General features: G+C 39.9%; 1 protein-coding gene across 2 annotated transcripts in view; it reads left to right on the top strand.

The window, feature by feature from the left end:
* esamb (endothelial cell adhesion molecule b) overlaps nt 1-22,060 on the top strand; it is a 54,002-nt gene that overhangs the window by 25,612 nt on the left and 6,330 nt on the right. For both annotated transcript variants that reach the window (XM_047593359.1, XM_047593360.1), the window contains exons 2-4: nt 19,453-19,598; nt 20,173-20,374; nt 20,727-20,882. In XM_047593359.1, coding sequence (XP_047449315.1) covers nt 19,453-19,598; nt 20,173-20,374; nt 20,727-20,882 — 504 coding nt within the window. The remainder of the gene's footprint in view (nt 1-19,452; nt 19,599-20,172; nt 20,375-20,726; nt 20,883-22,060) is intronic.

Below are 22,060 nucleotides of genomic sequence, written 5' to 3'. Positions count from 1 at the left end.
TGGTAAATTAAGTCAAAACAAGACAATCTAGCTTTTGATGCTGGTATAGGTCAAATAAGTCAGTATTTTGTCAATATTATTTTAAAGAACAAAATACCAGAAGAGTCTACCTCCTTTTCTACCTTTTTTGTCGTTATTAGTGTTACTGGCTTATTACTGATGTCACCCAAAGCAATTTTAGCTTGAACCGTACACAGATTTTTCATACATTTCAATCTAATTTCCTTTTGCGTCCCACCCCATTGCCCCCCCACACACATTAGAGTAAATGCCACTTGGCCAACCTGCCATCTATTAAGGCGCCAGCTTTTTATCTATCAACTTTGTGGAGGAGAAAAGTAGCTCAAGGGGATTACACAAACACCAGAATAAATCTCTTTCATATGTCTTTGACCATTACCCTGAGACACCACACAGCCGGTCTCCAGAGAGCAACTGTTCCCCCATCTAATCCCAACACTGAAGGGAGCACTTTTACAAAAGCACAGTTTATAATGCATTCACAAGCGGACCCTCGAGAGGCCTTAAAAGCCTCTCTCGCTTAATCTATCATGTCAGGGTGTGGGAGCCATCGAATCCTTTTACACTTTGATATAATCCATGTTGATTACGGTCCTCTCACCTCCCTTAAATTGCCACTGCTCATAATTGTGTTGCAAGCAGACATCGACAGTGTCCTCCTTTCTCCTCGTTCTCTGGGTGTGCAGTAGAAACCATTTCATTTTTTTTTTCTTTTGGAAATAGAAAGCGTGAATTATAGCCGAATCATATGGTCCATGATGTCGCTCCAATTTCTCTCTGCTGTGTGTTTATGGATCTGTTGATTATTTATTTGGAGTCTATCATTGGTTGGGGGGAAAAAAAGCCTTTTTCCAGTCTTTGAACTTAATCACTGAATCTGTCCTTCCATCACTCGCTGATAATCCTTCTATGGGAGCAATCTGCTCGTCATCAATCTAAACGAAATGTTCAGTTTTTTTTTTTTTTTTTACAATCAGACCATCAAGAAAATATTTACTACCCTGCAGCATCTGTATAGCTCCAACAAAAAAATCGCCTTCATGGTCTGTTAATGTTTTTTACCCCTCAGGTAATCAATTAAACAGTGAAAAATGTCCATAGCTTTCTTCAGTTTGTCAGTTTTGTCCAGTCAAACATTTCAAAACCAAAAGGAATACTGAAATTCACTTAAATCAGCACATCTTTACAAGTGATAAGCGGAAAAACGGGTCGTCTAGCTTCAGTTTTCATTCATTTATACAATAAATGAGACGATAATTGTAAAGATAATTAACTAATCGATGAACTAAGTGTCCCTGCATTAGCTCCAACATAAAAAAGCTTAATTATAAGAGTGAATAGGCCGTTGTAGTCAGTTTGTACAAATGAAATGGCTTTTATTTGGCGTGATCTGTCTGTGCTGTATGTTTCTTCATTTCTAAAAGTGAAGGAGGTCGTCAGCACGTCGAATAAATCATCGCCCACTTAACCTCTCAATTTGCCGGTGTCATGTTCTTATTGCTGTTGAAGCCGGAGGGCTAAAAATGGGTACAATGTAAAAACGTGGAGTTTTCACAGAGGAGGTCGAGCGATAAAAGCTCTTAACATGTGTGTTATAACGTCCAAATGGCTTGGCTGGCCCATGAGCCTGCACCACTTATAGTGTGTACAGAGGGTCACACTTCAACCAGGAAACGTTAGAACGTTAGCAACGACGGCTAAATACACGAAAATTTGACCCAGGCTGTAAAAAGAAATTTTCCTCAATATTAGTGGAACTAGAGTTGTATTGAAGTACATGTAAGTTTATTTACATATGTTTAACAAGATTTACAAGAACTCCTTTTAGGTAAAGGCAAGAAGAAGTTCAAATTAAAACACAGGGCAGCTTTTGTCGGCACACTGGGTTTGGTGAACGTCCTTCAACCACAGGCCACAGGTTTAAGCCCCCGGGTCGGCAAACATCCTTCAACACGACACTGAGTCTTTACCAGCTGCGGGACAGCTCTCCTATTACTGACCCCGCACTTAGACCTTGCTGCGGAGAGAAAATTTCCCTACAGGGATCAATAAAGTGTCACATTAGCACAGTAATGCACAGCATGGAAGTAAAGCAAGACTGAAATTACCTGCACAAATCACTGTGCACCATTAATCATGCGTGTGATTTGTGAGCGCGTCAAACGGGCGCATATGAGCTACTCTCACATGTGCTTTCTGCCGCAGAGACGCAAAACTACTGATTTACAACAACTGCAACATAATAAACGAATTAACGAGTTAAACATTACATTGTTTTATTTACTGGAGAAGAGCCCCTTTGGTTCTTGGCCATTGTTTTCTATTGTATTTTACAGATGCAAGCATAACTGATAATATAAGAAGAAAATTTTAAAAATGTTTCAGTTCAATTTCTTGCAGCTCCAAGCCTCATTTAACATAGAAATCATTTGAGTAGTCCAGAGCTGAAGATTCATTTACCCCATATGCAGAATTTAGGCTGAGTGACTGACCACAGTAACAATAGCAACATCAGTAATTTCTTAATTTGTAATATGAATACTTACTAGGGCTGGGACAATGCGCTTTCATCTTTCTTTTTTACGATTTTTTGGGAGCTGATTTAATTTAATTTGCAATTCTTCAATATTGCAGATTTTTGCAAAGTTTAGTTTGTTGTTTTTAACACCAGACCATGAGAAAAAGTTAAATGATAATGATGTCTACAGACTATATCAGGAGCCATTTACCCCAAAAAACGCACATCACATTTGAGTCAGTTTTTAATATTTATTCAGCAGCAATGTATTAGGATGACCCAGTCTGGGGGGCGGGACACATGAAAGAAAACCTGACACAAATATGATGTAAACATGTTTGACAAGTTTGAAATTGTTTCAAAGTTTGAGTTGGCAGCATTTTTAGGTCTCAAAAAAAGGGAAAACGTGGACGTCTGGTCACCCTAAATATATTTTGACTGCCTTTAAAAGAGGTAAAAAAAAAAAAAAAACGTACCTTGGCTCCAGCGTGTGCATTTTCCTAAATCCAGTGTTCTCCACAACGCTTTAAGGCCACAGGTCTTTGCAAATAAAGACCTTAGATTTAGTTATGCATTTTGCTTTTTCAGAACTGCTGTGTAGTTTGTACAAAGCTACATTTACCTCAGGATGGTGTGTTGTGGTGGGCAGTAAGGTGTTTTGTGTTTCCTCACTATGCGACCGTGTGCATTACAGAGTTTACAAATAGCTTTTGACGTGTCCCAACCCCCTGCTTTCTCCTTCAGAGCAAAATATCCAAAATGTACTACAGTTTATTGTCCTCTGGATGTGATAATAATAACTGTGTCATTGGAGCTTCGAGTAATGAACCTTTTTTCGAATCACGTGATTAGCCATTACTACAAAACTCAAGGAACCATGAAGAGCTGAAGGGAAAAACAAAGGCACATGAGCAAGTAGAACAGATGAGTGAACAGAGCAACAGGGAAACAAATAGGTTACTCCACAGAGAAAAGGGAAACGCAGGAATATATATGTGTACACACATACACACTGAGACTAATGAGGCAAAGGTGAAGCCACTGAGGCTGGAGAACAAAAGGAGAAACCAATCAAACAACCAATGGAGGGAAAATACAGGAAGTAAAGCAAGACACACTAAACAACAAGGACGAAATGTTGAGGATGACAGAAAAAATCTATTCCACGATACTGAGACTGTTTTTAGTGCAAAAGCAGCTGAAACTCTCGTCATGTTGTCACGTCCATGTCACGTCCAGCTCTGCGGCGCCTGGTCGTGATTAACTTTATCTCTGTGTTTTGGTCATTTCCTGTTTTATTTTGTGAGTCACAAGCTCCATGTCATTTCACATGTCTCCATGCGCCCCTGATTATTTGCCCCGTGCACCTGTGCCTCGTTGTTCCCGTGGTATTAAGTCTCCGTGTTTCCTTCCCCCTTTCCCAGTTTGCCTTCATGTCAGAAATGTCCGAGTCTGTTTCTGGTTTGATTTGTGCTTATATTGCTGTTGTGATTTTCTGGAGTTTGTCTTTGTCTGTTTTAGAAACTACACTTTCAGTCCGCCACCTATTTCCCCAAGTTTGAGTCTTGTGTTCTGAATTTAACCTGATGTAGAAAACGGCGCTGACAACTCTTGTAGCACATGAGGCTATCTGTGTTGTTCAAAAAATAGAAAATGTGTGTACCCAATGTCTGTCCTATTGATTTTTAGACCATGGAGATTAACAATTGTTTTAAGAGATTTTCTCAAAACCTGGAGCACAGCTTGCTGCTATTTGTTGTTAAATCCAATATCCACGTTATCGTGGTGATTTAAAGATGGGCTCATACTAAATTGAGTGTAGTTAGGCCAGGCTAAGAAGAACGTTGGTTAAGCAAAAAACATGACATTAATTTATTTATGTTGAAGTCAGACAACAACAGATTTAAATGAATAAATAAATTTGCAAGAAAAAATAAAATTGTGGATGGCATGGTGACAGATATCTTGACTTGTAACAATAGGGAAAGCACAGGTGATGGCTCGGTTTATCAGGGGACCACATACAACCCAGTCTGATCTCAATGAGGCCGGACCAGTAACACAATAACATATTAACCTATAAATAAAATGTTTCCCTTTGTTTTAACACAAAGAAGTGAACGTACATTATGAATATGTTTGAACTGTGCTATTACTTTTTTTTCCCTTTTTTTTTTTAAGAAAAATAAGTAGAAATATAGTATAGGTCTTAGTGTTGTGTCATGTCCACAACTCTTACTAAAACTGTGTAAACCCTAGGAATAGCAGTTACTTTTATTGAAAAATTGCCGTTATTGCCTTCAGTGTAATTTTGATGAGGTGTATGTTGGAGACACCTGATCTATACGCAACATCCACAATCATAGGACCACTCCTAGTACAGATAGAATAGAATATTTTCTTTATAGCAGCAGCAGTAAAAGTGTAAACATCTATTGCACAAGGTTTAAAAAAAAAAAGAAAGAGTAGCAGCATCAATGTAGCTACAAGGCTGCGCTTTCTATATTGCGTGGATTGTGTCATGTACGAGTTCAAGGTGGTGATGGCTCTCTGGGAAAAAAAAACAGTTTTTCAGTCCTAAGTGGAATGCACCTATCATTCATACTTAACCTGCTGTGAAGAGCGTATACGTGAAACCTATACACATCGAGACCTCCTCTGTGATGGCGATGCTGCGAACACAGCCCCATAAAAGCTTTAATGTGGATCTATTTTCGATCTGAACCTCCTCATGATGGGAAAACGTGTCTTTGTGTGACATGTTTAAACCCTTCAGCATGTCCACGCACTAAACAGGGGAGCAGAGTGGCAGAAGGAGAGCCGGGCTCAGGTGGGAGTTACATTTCCCGTGGTCTCTCGGCTCTAAGCTGCCGATCTCACCTTTGTCCGGAGCGCTCTGTGCTCCTGTAGGTGGACATGTGGGTGGGCGGGCCAGGGGGTTGCTGGGGTTCATCTCCATGTATCAGATGGTCGCGTATAATGAACAGTGTGGATGAGGGCAGCAGAGCCATCACTAATGACCATCTGAGCCCAGCTCGCCTCCACGGCTGCCTCTTTAAGGATGGAAATATTTGTGTTCAGTTTTATTAATTATAGCATTTCAAACCAACAAAGGTCATTTGTTTCAAAGACTTCACACATTCCTTTTTATTTTATTTTTTTAATTTTTTTTTTAACTAAATAACGCTCCCTTTTTCTCCCTCTAATTCTTGTTCCCGTTAGGACTAATATCAGGATTCGTGCTGTGACTCCTCTCTCCCTCCATGTCCTAAATACATGTTAAAATGATGTGCTATAATTAGGATTATTTTTAAATATTGATTTAGCCTATATAATGGATTCTGCACCAGGTGATGTTAATAATTAATGTTCTCATTTCTCTACTCAAGGTAAAGATAGACATTGAGACGCGAGGTGTGGTGAGCTTTGACCTCAATGTCTTGTCTTGTTTGAATTTGACCAAGACAAGATGTAAAGTAATGAGTTCTGGAGGGACTTTGTTGATGGGGATTTGGAATTTTATTAAAGATTAGTCGGACGTTTTATTGTTTTGAGTAAAATATCTTTTAATTATTAAAGAGCTTTTTGCAAAATCACTAATTGGAACAAACGCCTGCGATCCAATACTTTAGCTCATTGTTTTGGCTTTACTGAACGCTACTCTACAGTTTTGGTCCTCAAAGCACTAAAAATCCTTAGGCTTTCTGCAAAAAAGCTCAATGAAATTGTGAATATAGTGGACAATATTTAAATCAGGACATGGTAAAGACAAAAAACATGGTAAAGAGCTAAAACAACAACATTGGACTATATTGATATTAACCGCCCAGAGTGATAATATGTCAGAGTTGAATGTTTTTCTCAAATGGTCATAAAATCAAATCCAGATTTAAAAGTCTTGGATAGGTTTTCTATGAGCAGTAAACTAGCACCCATAGGTTTGGCTAAATGTGTTTTCTCCACAGAACTGAAGCTATAGTCGGTGAAAATAAACCCTGCTGAATTTATATTGATTAGTAACCTCAAAGTGAGTTATATGGATTGGATTTCACTTTGTAAAATCTATACACGGGCTCTGGGACTTAAGCCCACTATAGAGTGTCTTTTTAAGAGGTGAAGTGAGACAATCTCTCCTAGTTACTGGACTTCTGAACCGTGAATGAGCTTTGAAGTCTGCTCCGTAGTTCACGTTTAAACTCTTGATTGTAGAAGTATTTTAGTGTCAAACATCAGTGAACAGACGGGATTATGTAAAATGAAACTTGCTGTTATACCCTGACTATAAAACTAGTGGAGACAGGAAGAAAATATCAAGTACATTTAAACATGTTATTAGACTAAGGCTAAAATACTGATGTGTCACTGTTGGTGCAAAACTCAGCTGAGCAACAAAAGTCAACATGTCACATTCCTCAAAGATAAAGTCATCATCCATTAAAAAAATATGACAGGCCAATATGTCATCAGACCTTTGACATCTCTCTGTGACAGCCTCACTGTTCCCAGTCTTTGTGCTAAGCTAACTACCAGCTGTATTATTTTACTCAGCATAAAAGTAGTATTATCAAAATCCTTTCAAGTGGCAATGTCAAGATTTCATTAGATAAATGTTTGCAGTGTCTGATAACGCTTGTATACATATTCATATATTTTTTTTATCATTATGAACGGTTTATGTAATCTCCATAAAAGATATCTGGATATGAATGCAGAGTAATAAATTGACTTCAGACTTTGGGTTCAGAGATTACAGCTAATGTAAACTAAACGTTTCCGTCTGCTGCGGCTTTGCATTAAAAGCAGTTGAAGGGCAAAACATGAGATGGCTTTTATCATGAAGGGAATGCATGTGTTTTTTGTTTTGTTTTTTTGCAGTGGATCAGTTTGAAATATTGCGAGGAGTAATGGAGGGGTGAAAAGAAGGAGCAGCCACAGTGTGCTATTAGATGAAGAGCTGCACACCTACAGCGCCTGACTGAGCTATGCTGTTTCCACAAGCACATGCCATAGATGCCATCATTTTGTTCATAAAATAATAGAAAAAGGCCAATTGGAAGCAACAGTTCTTTGTTTTGATGAGCTGATACCAGTAATTCTACCATATGAGGGTTTCCCAAACCATGTTAACACTATGGCAACCAGTCAGGGTCTAATTTACTCCACACACTGGTCACTTGCCTGCTCTTTATCGAATTTAACCTGAGGAAAAAATGACACAAACACCATACGTCACTCACGTAGCTTGTGAAGAAATTTGTGTTGTTCACTAGTAAAATTTTACATTACTGCCAGTTTTTAAAACACAGCCAGTTTTTTTTTTTTTTTTTTTTTTTTTTTTTTTTTAGACAATTGAGAATTAGTTAAGAAGAGATGGTCAAAACTTGATGGACAGGACTCCAGGCATAACGTGAACTAGCTTAACTTTAGTTTTAGTTTTATTTCACTTGACCATTTACATGACGTACATTTTTTTATTTTAATTTTTTTTTGTCTTGTACAAAGGATCCTTTAAATGTGTAAAATGGAGGCACCCCAAGGAAGCTATTTAAAGCCCGTAATCCCACAAATGACAGACGAGATATTGGCCAGATATCCTTAGCATACAACAACATATAATAGACCTACAATAGATAATCCCAGTATTCTGGTTACATTTGATTAGTTGTTACAATCAATATACAATAACTGGTTTAATATAGCTAGCAAAGTTAGATTTAACATTAATCAACAGTTTACTATGAATTTGATTTATTTGCTGATCATTTATTTAATCTTACATATACTTGTACACTTTCCTGTAGAGTACCACGTCTCAAAAGCATCATACAGTATCCTGTGTATGAACTGCACAGGTTGCTGCCATTTGTCGTTATTAATTTGTGTTACTGTGGTAATTTAAGGACGGAGTGATAACCACATGATCTTATCGTATGTACCATAGATGTATAGACTTTAATATACGTCCATGGTACATGAAACGCCGCTTATTAAACCACTTTCCACCAGAAACTAAATGTGCCACCAAATCAACAAGAGAAAGAACGAGAAGAGTTTGACTTTCCAGAAGTTTAAACATGCATCCAAATTACTTCCCACCCCACAACTCTCTGGTGAATTTGGGAGTCATCTGACGTTGTATACAGATTATGAGCCTCATCCTGTAATTCCTCTCAGAAGAGAGCTCAGTGGAAATCTGAAATCAGATCACTCAGCTTCTTAATTACAGCCCCGCTGCATTAAGCCCTGCCCGTGTCCCACAGGCGGTTGGGGGGGCCTCAGCCGCCACGTTTCCACCCCAGACTTGAGCGGCAGCGGCCCTATCAGCCCTCACTCTGTCACTCTTGTCGGCACAGCTCGCCTCGCGCGTGGTAACACATGACAGATCTGGGAGATAAAACGGCCAAGCCTCGCCTCGCTGCCACACTAATGGTTTATAAATATCTTCTTCAAAGACCCGAGTCGGTGCGAGGGGTGGCGTGGTGGTTATGGGCTCTGTTGTGGTGTAACATTGCAGACCCATTTAAGATCTGAGTTTGCCTTTCATTTCCTGCCACTAGGACCCAAGAGCAGGCTGGAAGAGGGGGTTAGGAAGGGCACGGTGGGACTTGTGATGGACAGCTGGGATGAAAAGGCATCCAGTAGTCAGACTGACCAACTCCCCAGAACCAGGAGATTCAGATTATTTATACAGCTCTGACATTAATACCACCACTTAAACCTAAACCTTTTATTCAGGTCGCATTAGTCACAACAACAGTCGTCTTTGTTTTCCCGGCGTAAACACCTATATCCCCCGTGTGCGTGTGGTATTTGCATGTGATCAAAGCCCACTGCACCCTCCTGCCTCCACTATAGAAACAAGCTCCTCTGTTCCCTTGTCTGCTCGTCCCGTGTGTTGCGTTCAAAGGGCATTTGTGGTTAAATGTGTCAGACGTCGGTGCTGCAAAGAGAAGACATGTGAGGCATTCAGCATAAACCAAGGCACGCATTCCTCCACTGCTGCACATGCATAATCATGTATGTAAATAAACGTTGTAAGGAGAGCCGGAGGATAAAACTGGTAGTGTGTAAAGAAGCTTCAAAAGGCTGTCGAACTGTAGAGAGAGAAAGAGAATAACACACACATACACACAGTTGAAGGTGATTATCAGAAGTTGTGATTGCGGTAATCTTGTTTCTGATGATTTAATGTCCATGAAATCATTGTTACTGAGCAATTAACAGGCCCCGTTATCTTAAACATGATTGAACCACACCGCTTCAGTGCTTTGTATCTGGGCCGAGCCTCATCCGTCCACCATTGTGTATGCGGACAATGGTGTGGACGTGGCGGGTGTGACATGAAATGAAAGAGTTTCAAAGGAGATTTTAGTCGTTTCCTCTCAATACACACCAGTATTATATGGTCCAGTAACAGAATCAGAAGTGCCAGGCTCCCAAATTAGCCAGAAACATTAGCGTAATCTTTCCAAATAGCCCAAACTGAGGAGCAAACTAAAGGAATTATCAGACGTCTTTACCGGGGTTTAATTAGAAGATTGATGGCGATGACGCGTGCGTGTGCAGGAAACCTGGAGGTTGGCTCTGCCCACCAGCATCTCTGAAGCTTTGTTTAGTCCATACAAAACGAAATCTAAAAAGGTCAGTGTGTGCACGTGCTTTTACTCTTTTCTTGGCAAACAATGGCCTGGTGCAGTTATTGTTGCCAAGCGACCAGAGCATCAGATATACTGCAACGCAAGTACTCAGCGAATGTTTCCATCTTCACGTTTCTGTTTTTGCACTGAATATGTCGACATGTTACTCAGTGAGCTTTCAGAGGTGCTGGTTAGAAGATTTGTGAACTTTGGACAGAAGCTCAACAACTTCTGCCTTCGTGTCTGTTCTCAACACAAAAACATTGGAGTGATACCAACTTTTTAAAATGACTAAACATTTGTTTTAAGCATGCTATCATTCTTTTGTTATTATTTCAGTGTCATTAATTTTCCCTAACTCATCTCATCTTCGGTAACTGCTTGTCCTCTGGGGGGTAGGGGGCCTGCAGTCTATCCCAGCTGTCACTGGGGTGAGAGGTGGGTACACCCTGGACGGGTCATCAGTCAGTGCGTTTACATGCACGTGAAAAAAACGAGTTTTTGCCTTAATTGGCCTACAACAGGAGAAATTAAGTGCATGTAAACACATTACTCCGATTCAAATCTGAGTTCTTATTATCTGAGACACCCAGATAATGCGATTGGAATTCGATTTTCCCCAGCATGTATAGGATAACCGCAGTTTTCAATTGCGCACAACCATTGCGCTGGCGTGTGACCCCCGAACAAAAACATCCAAGAAAGCTGATCACAGAAGAAGAAGAAGAAGGTAAACGGAGCCACTAGAAAAACAGTGTTAGGGATAGTGTGGATCTTATCTGCAACAGAAGTAGCGCGAACATTACGTACGAGATTAAAACATGTGCTATTGTCCCTGTGGTTGTTGTTTGAAACACCGATCTGCCGTATGAATGACTCTTGTTTATTTTTTGACGTCATAGGTCAACCGGAAAGCAAGACGTATTAATGTGGTATTTTCCTGCTGAAAAGACAGATATCGCCACCTAGTGTGGAGGAGGACATGTTCTCATCAGTTATTCGATTTTCTTCTGCTGCATGTAAACTGGGACAAGGACTGTAGTCAGAAAGTCCAATTTTGAGCATAGCTCGATTAGTCTTAAATGGTGGAAAACAATGCGGAAATAGTAGCTGGGTTTACATAGAGAATTTTTTTCTCATTCTGATTGAAGGTTTCAGGTCAGCTGTTTACATTTGAGGTGATCGATTCCGATCTGATGTTTACATGTACCACTATTTTTTAATCGGAACGGCCGTTTTATAGATGTGTGACATGCACAGGTCGATGAAAACATCATGTGACTGATCTCTTGTCCAACCAGCATAGTAGTTGCTCTTGTTTTTACACTTTTATTCTTAAAGCAACAGCATGATTCGGAAAGTTATTCACTTTTGCGTTGCCTGTTGTGTTAGCCTTATAGTAGCTGGTCTTCAGGGTTTTCTAGCAGTTCCGAAATTCGGTTCAGTCTATCCCAGCTTTAGTTAAATTTTGAGGGACCTTTTTAAACAGTTCAATATTTCTTTTTTTCTGAGTGTGCCATAATATCTAGTGCTTTCAGAGTTGTTATTAAAAACATGCTCTCCGCGGCGCCACACAACAGTTGAGGGGACGTCACTCGAACGTCACTGCACATTTACGTCAACGCAAAGCATCTGCAGACAGAACGGAGTCTGACGTCATTCCAATTCACCACTTACATGACTTTTGATCGGTTTGGGAAAAGGAATATTCTACCCCTGTGAAACTGAATGAAATTTCTAAACCGATTGTAATTGTAATATATGGCTCCATGAACAGTTTTTATTCAAGTGAAGGGAAATAATTGCAGCGATTAAGCAAAATGATAGCAGCTGTGTAAAATAGCGTCGATCATGGGATTACGTAAGAGCTGTGATAGGCTTACTGTTTGTTGCGGGATCTTGAGTTTTGACCTAAAAATACCTCAGTCTCATTGATCCTCTGAAATGAAAGAGGTTTTCCTACGTTTATCTTATGGTTATGTTCACATGGATAGTATTTCTTTACTCAGATTGAGATCACGCTGATTAGTGACTCTAAATTGAGCAATTCATTAAAATATATTGTATGAGTTGTATCGCTGAAAAACATCAATCCAAAATTAACTTTTTCGCTGTGGAGCGTTATAACTATATAGACATGTGACATTGACAATCAACACATGAGGCAAATGTGCTCAGAAATGATTTATTTATTCCACCCATAGATCTTTTCTAGATTCTTTTTTTATTCTCAGTATTGGATTATTAGTGTCCATGTAAACCACAGCTCTGGGGTTTGACATGTTAATATTCACTATGACCAAAATAGCTTTGCAGACTCAAACTGTTTCCACTTATGTCTTAAGCTGCCACCTTGTCTTTTGTGAGTGGGCTGCTGCATCTGTAACAAGCCTGAAGTTGTAGCAGTTGTATTTTAATGTAAAAGAAAATCATTTTTATTATGTTGTTATTTATTTATTTATTTATTTATTTTTTCCATGTGCATGACTTCACATGTGTCCGTCTGCGCATGTGAGAGTAAAAACTCTGTGAATTTGCAGTGAGAACCAGAGGGAGGTTGTAGGAGTTTGGAGCCACGTGTGCGAGGAAAATCAATTTCAACACAATCAAAAGTTAAGAGGGATTAAAGCTAGTGTGATGAGATAGCACACTCAAAACGGTTTAAAATAGCTGCAGAGATTACACTAATGTAATCCAATTTAAAGGAGCCTTCCCCAAATATTTATTATTGAAGCACCATCTGCTTGAAGCCTGTAGGGTCAGTCCAATCGGCAGTTTTACACCAACAAGGCTATTTTGTTGTCCTACATTCCTGCCTGTCAAAAAGTCAGAAAATAACCCATTTTTTTGTTTTGGTTTTTCCCCTGGCTCAGTTCTAATCTTTGTTCGTGTTCATCCTCCTTAATAAAAGTAAAACTCCAGGTCATTCAGATTTCTTAACCACCCAGGCTAATAAACCAAAAGGAATCTGATATATTTAATAATTCACGACCGCGTTATCTTGTCTCGTCAAGCATTTATGGGTCATTTTAATACTTTGTTATCTCTGACACAGATCCCAGCTCAAACAGGCGAAACATGCTGCTCAGCTCAAACAGATGTCGATTCATCTACATCCAGCAGCTGAGAGCAAAAAAAAAAAAAAAAAAATAGGATTTCCTTTTTTATTTTCATATAGCACATCATTGGACATAATAAATTATTTTATTTATGAAATGTAGATCAGGGATCTTCAACTTTTTCCCCAAACTGATGGAGAGATTAAGTAGGGACCCTCTACCTATTATATATGTTCTATATTAAACTTGGCCTGGTGTGATTTATAAATATACATTGTTATCATTTTGCATTCAATATGAAGCTATCCCTTTACTAAAATGTGTTTGATTCATGTTAATGTGTATTTAAAGAAATTTGTGGGGGAAAATTTAAAAAAAAAGTCTAATCAACCAAAGGTTTTGCGACTTTTTTTTTTTAACACCGGATCACAGTCTTCTAAAACTTCGGTTCCTTAGAAGGAGGTGAAACTACCTTAACGTCTTCTCAGGACTGAACGCCTACAGTGTTTTCTTTCTCTTATCAAACTTTCACAGCAAAAATCTTCCTCCGATGACTCTGTGTTTGACTTCATTTATTGTGATTGTTTCTTTTTTCGCGTGCAACAAATAGAATAATAAAACGTGTCGGACGCAATGGATGGTAGGTGTCACTGTTTTATTTACAGATCATGATATTACACAATTATTCTCGCTATGCTAACATCAACAGCTCAGCATTTTCCCTGACCCTAGACTCTTAACAATACCGTCATGTTTGCAGAATTCTGGCTCCAACTTTAGTTTGTCTATACTGTTTCACAATAAATGCTGTCTAAGCTAATTATATTTGCTGCAACTGTTAGCATGCTAACACAAAGCCAAAATGGTGGAAATTATTGTTATTCCTCCATAGCGTCGGTATATTAGCATTGTTGTTGTAGCTTAGCCTGTAGATCACAACGGAGTCACTAGCATCAAAGCAACTCTACTTTTCATCCAAAAGAAGTGATTTTCAGTCCCCACCACTTGCTTGAAATCTCAAATGTTAAAAACGTGATGTTTTTCTCTTTAAATATAAATACAGTGAGTATTTTTACGATGTCACTTGTCATCGTTAGTAAAAAATTGAAATTTTACTGAATGAATAGACAAAAATAACATCATAAAATCTATAATGCTTAACTGAGCATCTGTTGCACCTTTTATTTAGTTAAAAAAAAAGAGGCTACAATAGAAATGTCGCCCTCTAACGAATGTGAATTTAAGCACATGCACATTGGTGTCACATCAAGAGTCGTGAAATATGTCAGATGATGGCAAGTAAAGTTTTAGGTTTCCTTTAGATTATTTATTTTTAAGGAAATGCGCCCGCACCGTTGTATCTGTAGGGGAGTGGAGGGGAAGAGGTGCAAATGCAGAGTAAATCTGAGCCTCGGCTAAAGCTTTAGCTCAAGAGAGGGACTCAGATGAGAGAAAGACATGGGTGGAAGCAGAGATTACTCTGGGAGATAGAGTGGGGCTGGTTAAAGAGGATCAGTTTATCTTCACACAGGCCTACATGGCTCCCTGAGGGTTTTCAGAGAGGGACTTTTTTTTTTTTTTTTTTTTTAAATTCTGCGCCTGATCATAACAACGCGGCAGAATTAGGTTTCCTTGCCTTGTTACACATGCAAATTACATGTATTTCAGAAAATAAATGAGGCACCTACTTGTCTATTTTTAGACACCTGCTCAGTCTGCTTTTCAAAATCTCATGTTTACACTGTGCTGCATCAGATTATACTTCATTCATTGATGTGTTGAGTCTTAAATTCGGAGATTTTATCGGTTTTGGTGAAATGATTTCCTCTGAGGCTGCATGTCGTGATAAAATGATCACTTTCATTCACATGGCTGTGCTTCCCCCTACGGACGACTTAAGTTACTGCACAAGACACACTTTGAGGTCTGTTAATTGTTCCCTGGCTCAGACGTGCATGACATGGCTGACTTGCCTTTGATTACTCTGTGTCAGCTTGTAAGTCCGGGCTCCTGCCGTCTTAAATGCTTTTTGCAGCCAAGGCTCCACCACTATCTCTCAGCCAGGGTGCCCTGCAGGAAAAGTAAAAACATTGTTTATTCTTAAGAGAAGAATCCTATTAGCAGATATAAAGCGTGGCTAGACTGAACAATAGCCTCTGGCAAAATATAATTAGGACAGAGTTTACTGAGGTTATAGTATCATATCTATGTCCTCTTTATTAGCAGCTTTGTCAGATTTATTTATTTTTACTTCTGAAGGATTGACTTCACGTCCGTGTCCACATCTTGAATTGTCTGCAGCCGTACACACACACACACACGTATCCCAGATGGAGACGGATTAGTGAAGATTTTCCTTCATTTAATAAACAATTGGGTGACACAGTTCTGAGGATAAACCTGCTCAAAGAAGCACAAGCGTAGTCTGGAGTTAGGAGGCTACAGGGCATTATCCTACTTCATCACAAAATATCTGTGTATCATTCAGAATTACTGTCTGCACGCGTCGCCGCAGGCTCCCAGCGGCTGCCGTTCATTCACATCAACAAGCAACGGAGTCTCAACTACCTACAGGAGGAAAAAAATTAATAAAATAAAATAAACAGGAGCAAAACCCTGATCCTTTCTGATTGTGTCTCTTGTATACAACATATATTAATCATCATATAACACCAGACGAGGCGAGATGCCCCAGAATCGTGCTGTAACGTTGACCAGACCAGACCTTTTTCCTCAGGATTGTTACATAATTGCTTTAACACACACACAGAAATGAAATCTGCGCCGTAACAGGATTTGTGAGGCAAAAATCTATGTTTCAAATCTCAAAATAGATTTAATTTTTTCCTCTGCACCTCAGCCTTCTGTACATTCTCAATCAAAAACACGCTGATATGCGGGAGCGATGGTGATAAATATATTAATCTCATCCAGCATACACACTCAATAGATGGCTTTACCGCTCAATACCATGAAGACAAGCAAACGGGAAATGTGAAGACATGCTTTAGGATCAGATGGAGGAGGATTTCAGCGTTTTACGTCTGGCAGTACACATCAGAGGGCCTGACACCCTTTCATGTGTTGAGGAAAAGCACCGTCGTAGAGTTCAACGTTGCCACTGGCAGTGTTGGTTAAATTGTGATAACTTTGGTCACTTTCATGTGTTGCAATTACCAGGTGCAAACTTACTTACCAGGTGCAGGTGGGGGTGAGATTGAATCATTTTCTTCTACCCGACACTTTTTTAGCGTAAATGAATGAACTCTATATTATGTTTCTCTTCTGCGAAGTAGTTGCATTGTTAGATGCTACTGTTTGCAGGTCATTTGTTTTGTAAAATGTTTGCTCGAAATATATGGAAAAAAGCAAGTAAACTAGAATATTAACTAAGATTAAATTCTCATTGTTAAACATTGTGTCTCTTTCCTGGTTGAAGGTCAGGCCTCTTCTTTTTCTTGCGGTGTCAACGTTGAAGTTGTGGAGCCAGGTTCAAAATGTGCTCAACTTTAACTTCGGCTTGAAATGATTTCTTTGTGATTTGCATGATGGTTAACGTTGAAGCTGTCTGTCTTTAAAGTCATGAATACAAGGGAACATGATGTAACTATACCACCTCTATAATAACCCTTCTGCTCATTCATAAATTTGGCATACTGTACCTTCTCTATTGTACGTGAAATCTGGACATGCTGACGAAGGCAGGATCATTTCTTGAATGACGTTGTTGTTTTTCTCTCCAAATAAAGAAATGTATGTTAAATTGTGCATGTAACATATAAACCTGCCTTGACAGACCAAGAAATTCAAAATACAACCAAAAGCAGATCAAGATCAAGTCAAAATAATTCTTAAACACTTTGACATAAGACTTTCTAAAATCTGAAAACTTTCTGGTTCAGATTATTTATACTCGTATAAAAAAAACATTATGCGTTTTCTTGTGCGTTAATCTATTAATTTATTACATCTGTTGTCCAGAATCTATCTAAAGCCATTTAAAGAATTGCTTTGCATGTTGAGGCGATGGAAAAATTGATTTACTGGATTTGTAGATTTGACTTTGAGATAAATAAAGGTTGAGTGAAGAGAAGATAAATACGACTCCCGCTTACAACTAGACATCATAATTATCATTTTCCAGTTGAGTCAAGATGCTTCCTGCCTTGAAAGCTGTAACGTTTTATTTGACTTTTTGTCATCAGGTGCTCTGATGTGCATCTTTTCCTGTTGTGTCTTATTTCAGACACTTTAATAGGTTGAATCCACCAACAGGCTCCACAGATGGAGATCGCGTGACAGAAATGGTTTAAAGTGAAGCAGAGTGATCTGCTAATTGTAAATTAGAGGTTATGATGGCGGCAGCGGCGCTGAGAGAAGTGACCATGTGTTACATCATATCCATGACCAGCTGAGCTCTTTCGCTCACGTGAGGTGAGAGGATTGAGCCTGGGATTGTTCGGGGATTAGTCAGCAGGATTTACCGAACTCTGAGGTTCAGATATTAAGGGACAGGAGCTCCACAGTGGCTGCGCCCCATTGTCACAGGATGAATGAGACCTGCGTTGATTCACTGCAGCACAACTGTATTATGAGGAAAAATAAGTTCCTTGTTCTTGTTCTTTCTGCCTCATAAGTCCACGTGCACATTTTCTCCTCCTCACCATCTGCACCCCCTCCAGCCCAGCCCAGCCCGTCCCCCCTCCCTCCCCATCAACATCACCTAATTCTCCGGCCCAGCACGTCTGAAAAGGAGGAAGGCGTGCCCGGCTGAACAGATGTGGAGATCTCAGCTGTGGATCACATCCCTCTCTCCCTCTCTCGCTCTCTCTCTCTCCTCTCCACCTACCTATCTTTCCCATCTTTCCAGTTCAGCACACGAGGGACACTTTTCACAATTTGTGTTCTGCAGTTTACAGGATTTAGTGGCAGCTGTAGCTCTTGCTTTATTTTATTTATTTATTTTCCGTTCTCGCTAACCAAGCTTCAAACTGGAGACACAGACGGACATCGGCTGCTGGGATCAGTTGATCCAGCTTCAGCTGTCCAGTTTGGGTGACTGGGCACCCTGTGAGTCAGACTTCCTCCTCTGGTTTTTGTTTTTATTCCTCGTCATCTTTTTCTTTCTTTCTTTCTTTTTTCTTTCTTTTTCCCCTCATCATCTGTCACGATCATCAGCTCATCCTTGCGGTCGTCGTTCATCTTCTGTTGCAGCTCTCTTCTGCTTGTTTTCTGTGTGAGAAATACATTCAAGTTTGTGTTTCCTTGATTTATACTTAATATTGTGGGTATAAAATGTGTCTAGTTACAAGTGAGAAGGATGAGAGAAAAAGAAAGAGGTCAGGATGCGTCAGCTGCTTTGTGGTTTCTTGACTTTTGTGGGAACGCGTCTTGATTGATGATTTATGGTTCGCTAAAGTCTTGGAGGGTTTATTTATTTATTTATTTTTTTGCTTGGATGCACTTTGAAAGTTTGCTTCAGTTTCCTTAGATTGGTTCGGAGAAAGTTTTTATGAATCTTATATTTCATGCTGAGTTTATGGAGCAGAGTCTCACTCGTTGTTCTCCTGCTGGTGTATGATGTGATATGTGTGGTTCGACTTACTAGAGTGTACAGGAGCAAAGGGACACACACAGATCACAGATCAGAGGAGGGTTATAACCCAGCTTGATCACAAAATTCAGGAATCATTGTTCGTTCCCATTTTGACACCACACAATTTCCCCACATTTCTTTTACTATTTAGCCCTGTGCTTTTCTTTTTTTTTTTTCTTTTTGTTTGCAGATCAGACCATTTCCAGTCATGAAGGATGTACATAACACACATTTCATAAAATTCAAAAGAAGAACAGAAAACTTTAACTTATAGAAGATGTTTGTTTCGTTTTTTTTTTCTTAAATGTGAGGATTTGCTGCTTTTTCCTCCTTCATGTAATAGTTTTGAACAGTTGGTCTGACAAAACATGACGCTTCAAGATGTCACATTTGATTCCGGTAAATATGCATTTTCTTTTCCTCTGTGGTCTGAGCCTTTAACTGGGAAAACAGAATCTGAGTGACAATGTTCACACGACTCCAACAAGATGTCTAATATGACAAAAAACATAAAATGTTGATGTGACTTCTCTCCATCATGGTCAAGACTCCAATAAAAAACTTAACCACTTATTAAAACCATACGTGTCTGTGTTGTTGTTGTTGTTGTTGTCGATCAAGGTGACACCCAGAAGGTGGAGTTCCCCAGAAAAGAGATGGAGGTGGTGAAGGGTCAGATGGTGGTGTTACAAGCCTGGTACAGCCCCACGGCGGACATTTCCAAAAACACCGTCATTTGGCATTTCACGGGGAACGAGTCAAAGCAGGTGAGAAGGACAAACGATCTGACCGTCCTCTGACCCCATGTGGAGACCACAGAGCTCCTCTAAAGGGATTACACTGAAGTTTGGCTGATCCTTTGGCAGCTGTATCACAAGCATTACACACCATCATTTTAATATACAGTACAGTACAGCACCAGGCCTCCCTTCTCGTTTTCTCCGAGTGTTTTTAATATTGCATGACACCGTTGTATCGTGGCAAACTCATGTGATGATCTTTAAGGTGAAACGTTATGATCTGTAGAGATTAGGATTAACACCACTGCTGTCGTCTAATTCATCACGTCATGGAATGGAGGAAGGACATCAGTGATGATTCTACTTCATATATATATATACATATATAGCATGCATATACAGCACGTTTCCTGCCCTGCCGAGCTTATCTCAAACAGAAAATCAGCCTAAAATTCAACATCCACCATCTGTACATGTCAGGATTATCTTTACGAAGGACTGTTGTTAATCTGCACATCTTAATATGGCTGCAGACAATAAATTAAAATGATTTCATTTCAGTCTTTTGATTTATAAACTACTGTTTGTTTTTTTTGTGCAGGTGATAAACTTTAGCTCAGGCGAGGTGGGGCACGGCCAGAACGAGTTCACCAAAAGAGTGGGCTTCAGCGCGACCATGCCCTCGGCTAACCTCTCCATCTACATCAACAACACCCAGGAATCTGACTCCGGTCTCTACTTCTGCAGCGTTATCGTGCCCAAAGCTCCCGGCCTTTCCGGAGAGATGCGCCTTCATGTCAAAGGTAACGGTCCGCAGCTTCAGAGGGATTTCAAAGGTTAGGTTTAATCAGGGCTGTCTGCAGTGCAGCTCACGCTTCTCATTAGAAAACTCAGGCAAAGTAGAAGTAGAATTATATATATATTTATATGTAAGAATGCAGTGTCCAAATGTAACTGCTGTTTAGGGATTCCTTCAGCTCTGATGTCATCCTCAAGCAGCAGATGGAAACAGAAGAACGTCCACTTGTTCTCACGCAGTACGACCACTGCATCAGATTAACTCTAACATATGTACGAGTTCAATGGGGGGTCAGTGATCCTTCGTTTTCATCTCTGCATGCGTGAACCTGATGACACTGTCTGCTCTGGGCCCAGTCCCTCCTTCTCCACCAGTGTGCACTATGACGGGCGACCCAGTGGTGAAGGGCAACGTGACTCTGAGCTGTAAGTCCAGTCACGGGAAACCAGCCCCGCAGTACAAGTGGACCAAGGCTGCACCCATGTCTGAGGTCTTCTTCTCCCCGATGCAGAGTGAGTACTTGTATGCAAAGCCACGGCACACCAAGATGACAGTCTGCCATTTTGTCAGTGTTGTTCCACCAATGAGCGTCCATGGCCCTAGTTTTAAAGATTAAAAGACACAGAACGATCTTCTCTTTTAAATCTTTACCTCTTAGTTAAGTTAATAAACCATGTATCAGTATGATACAGCTCTATTTGTTGGTCTGTAGCTTTGTTAATAGTAGCTCTTACGGTTTCTCCTTTTGAGTGGCAAATACAGACTTCTGCTACCAGCTGCTATGAAGAGTTATTTCCTCTCATGCAAGTGCAGAACGTATGTGGCAGCTGGAAGTTGGCTGCAGTCTCTGCGGTGTGTTCAAATGCTACTTTTTCTCCAGACACGGGCAACGTGAGCCTGCTGTTAGTTCACCGATGTCGGTTTGGTGTGCCTGTGCCTTTTCAGATGAGCTAAAGAGCAGCGCAGGTAGTGTTTAGATGGCTTATTTTGCCCTTTGTTTTGCCTCTCAGGCTGTACACATGTTCCCTTGTTGGGGTCGTATGCAGCCTGACAGGAAGACTAAAGAACAAAGGCTAAAATAGGCACCTCTGCCTTCTATGCAATTCTTTAGCTAAATATGTTTGTTTCTTAATTTGAATTCCAGTAAAAATCAAAAGCTAAAGCATATTTTTCCCTTGGCTATTTTTGCACCTGGGAAATGCACCAAAATGATGCAAGTTCATAAACGTAAGTTCGTAAAACAACTGTATATTTTGACTTGTCTTTAGTAGTATTAATACGCTTTATGTTTCCAAAGATCAACCAAATATCCGACTTCACTGGAATGGACCCCTAGGCTTTGGCTGACGTTATTATAAAATTGCATTCACAACAGCAGAGTGCCCTGCAGGTTAAGGCGGTTTGAATAATTCTGATTGCAGCTGTACATCTTCCAAATGTATGTCAGACTCTGGGGTCTTCCCATAACATGCATGCGGTGTGAAATCCTCTTTGCAGACAGACACACAAAGCAGCGACGTCCCCTCGTAGCGCTGCCCATGCAAAAGGGAGGAGAAAAAAAAAATAATTTCTTGCATTATTTTTCAAATAGTTGTTTCCAAAGGAAAAAACACCATCTGTTTCTGAGCAACAGGACTTAGGCTGATTGAGTATTGACTTAACTGCTTTGATCTCTGGCCCTCATCTCTTT

The sequence above is a fragment of the Mugil cephalus genome, chromosome 9 (assembly GCF_022458985.1).
Source record: "Mugil cephalus isolate CIBA_MC_2020 chromosome 9, CIBA_Mcephalus_1.1, whole genome shotgun sequence".
Taxonomy (NCBI): Eukaryota; Metazoa; Chordata; class Actinopteri; order Mugiliformes; family Mugilidae; genus Mugil; species Mugil cephalus.
The sequence above is the reverse complement of the archived record's forward strand: the minus strand, read 5'-3'. Positions and strand labels throughout refer to the sequence as shown.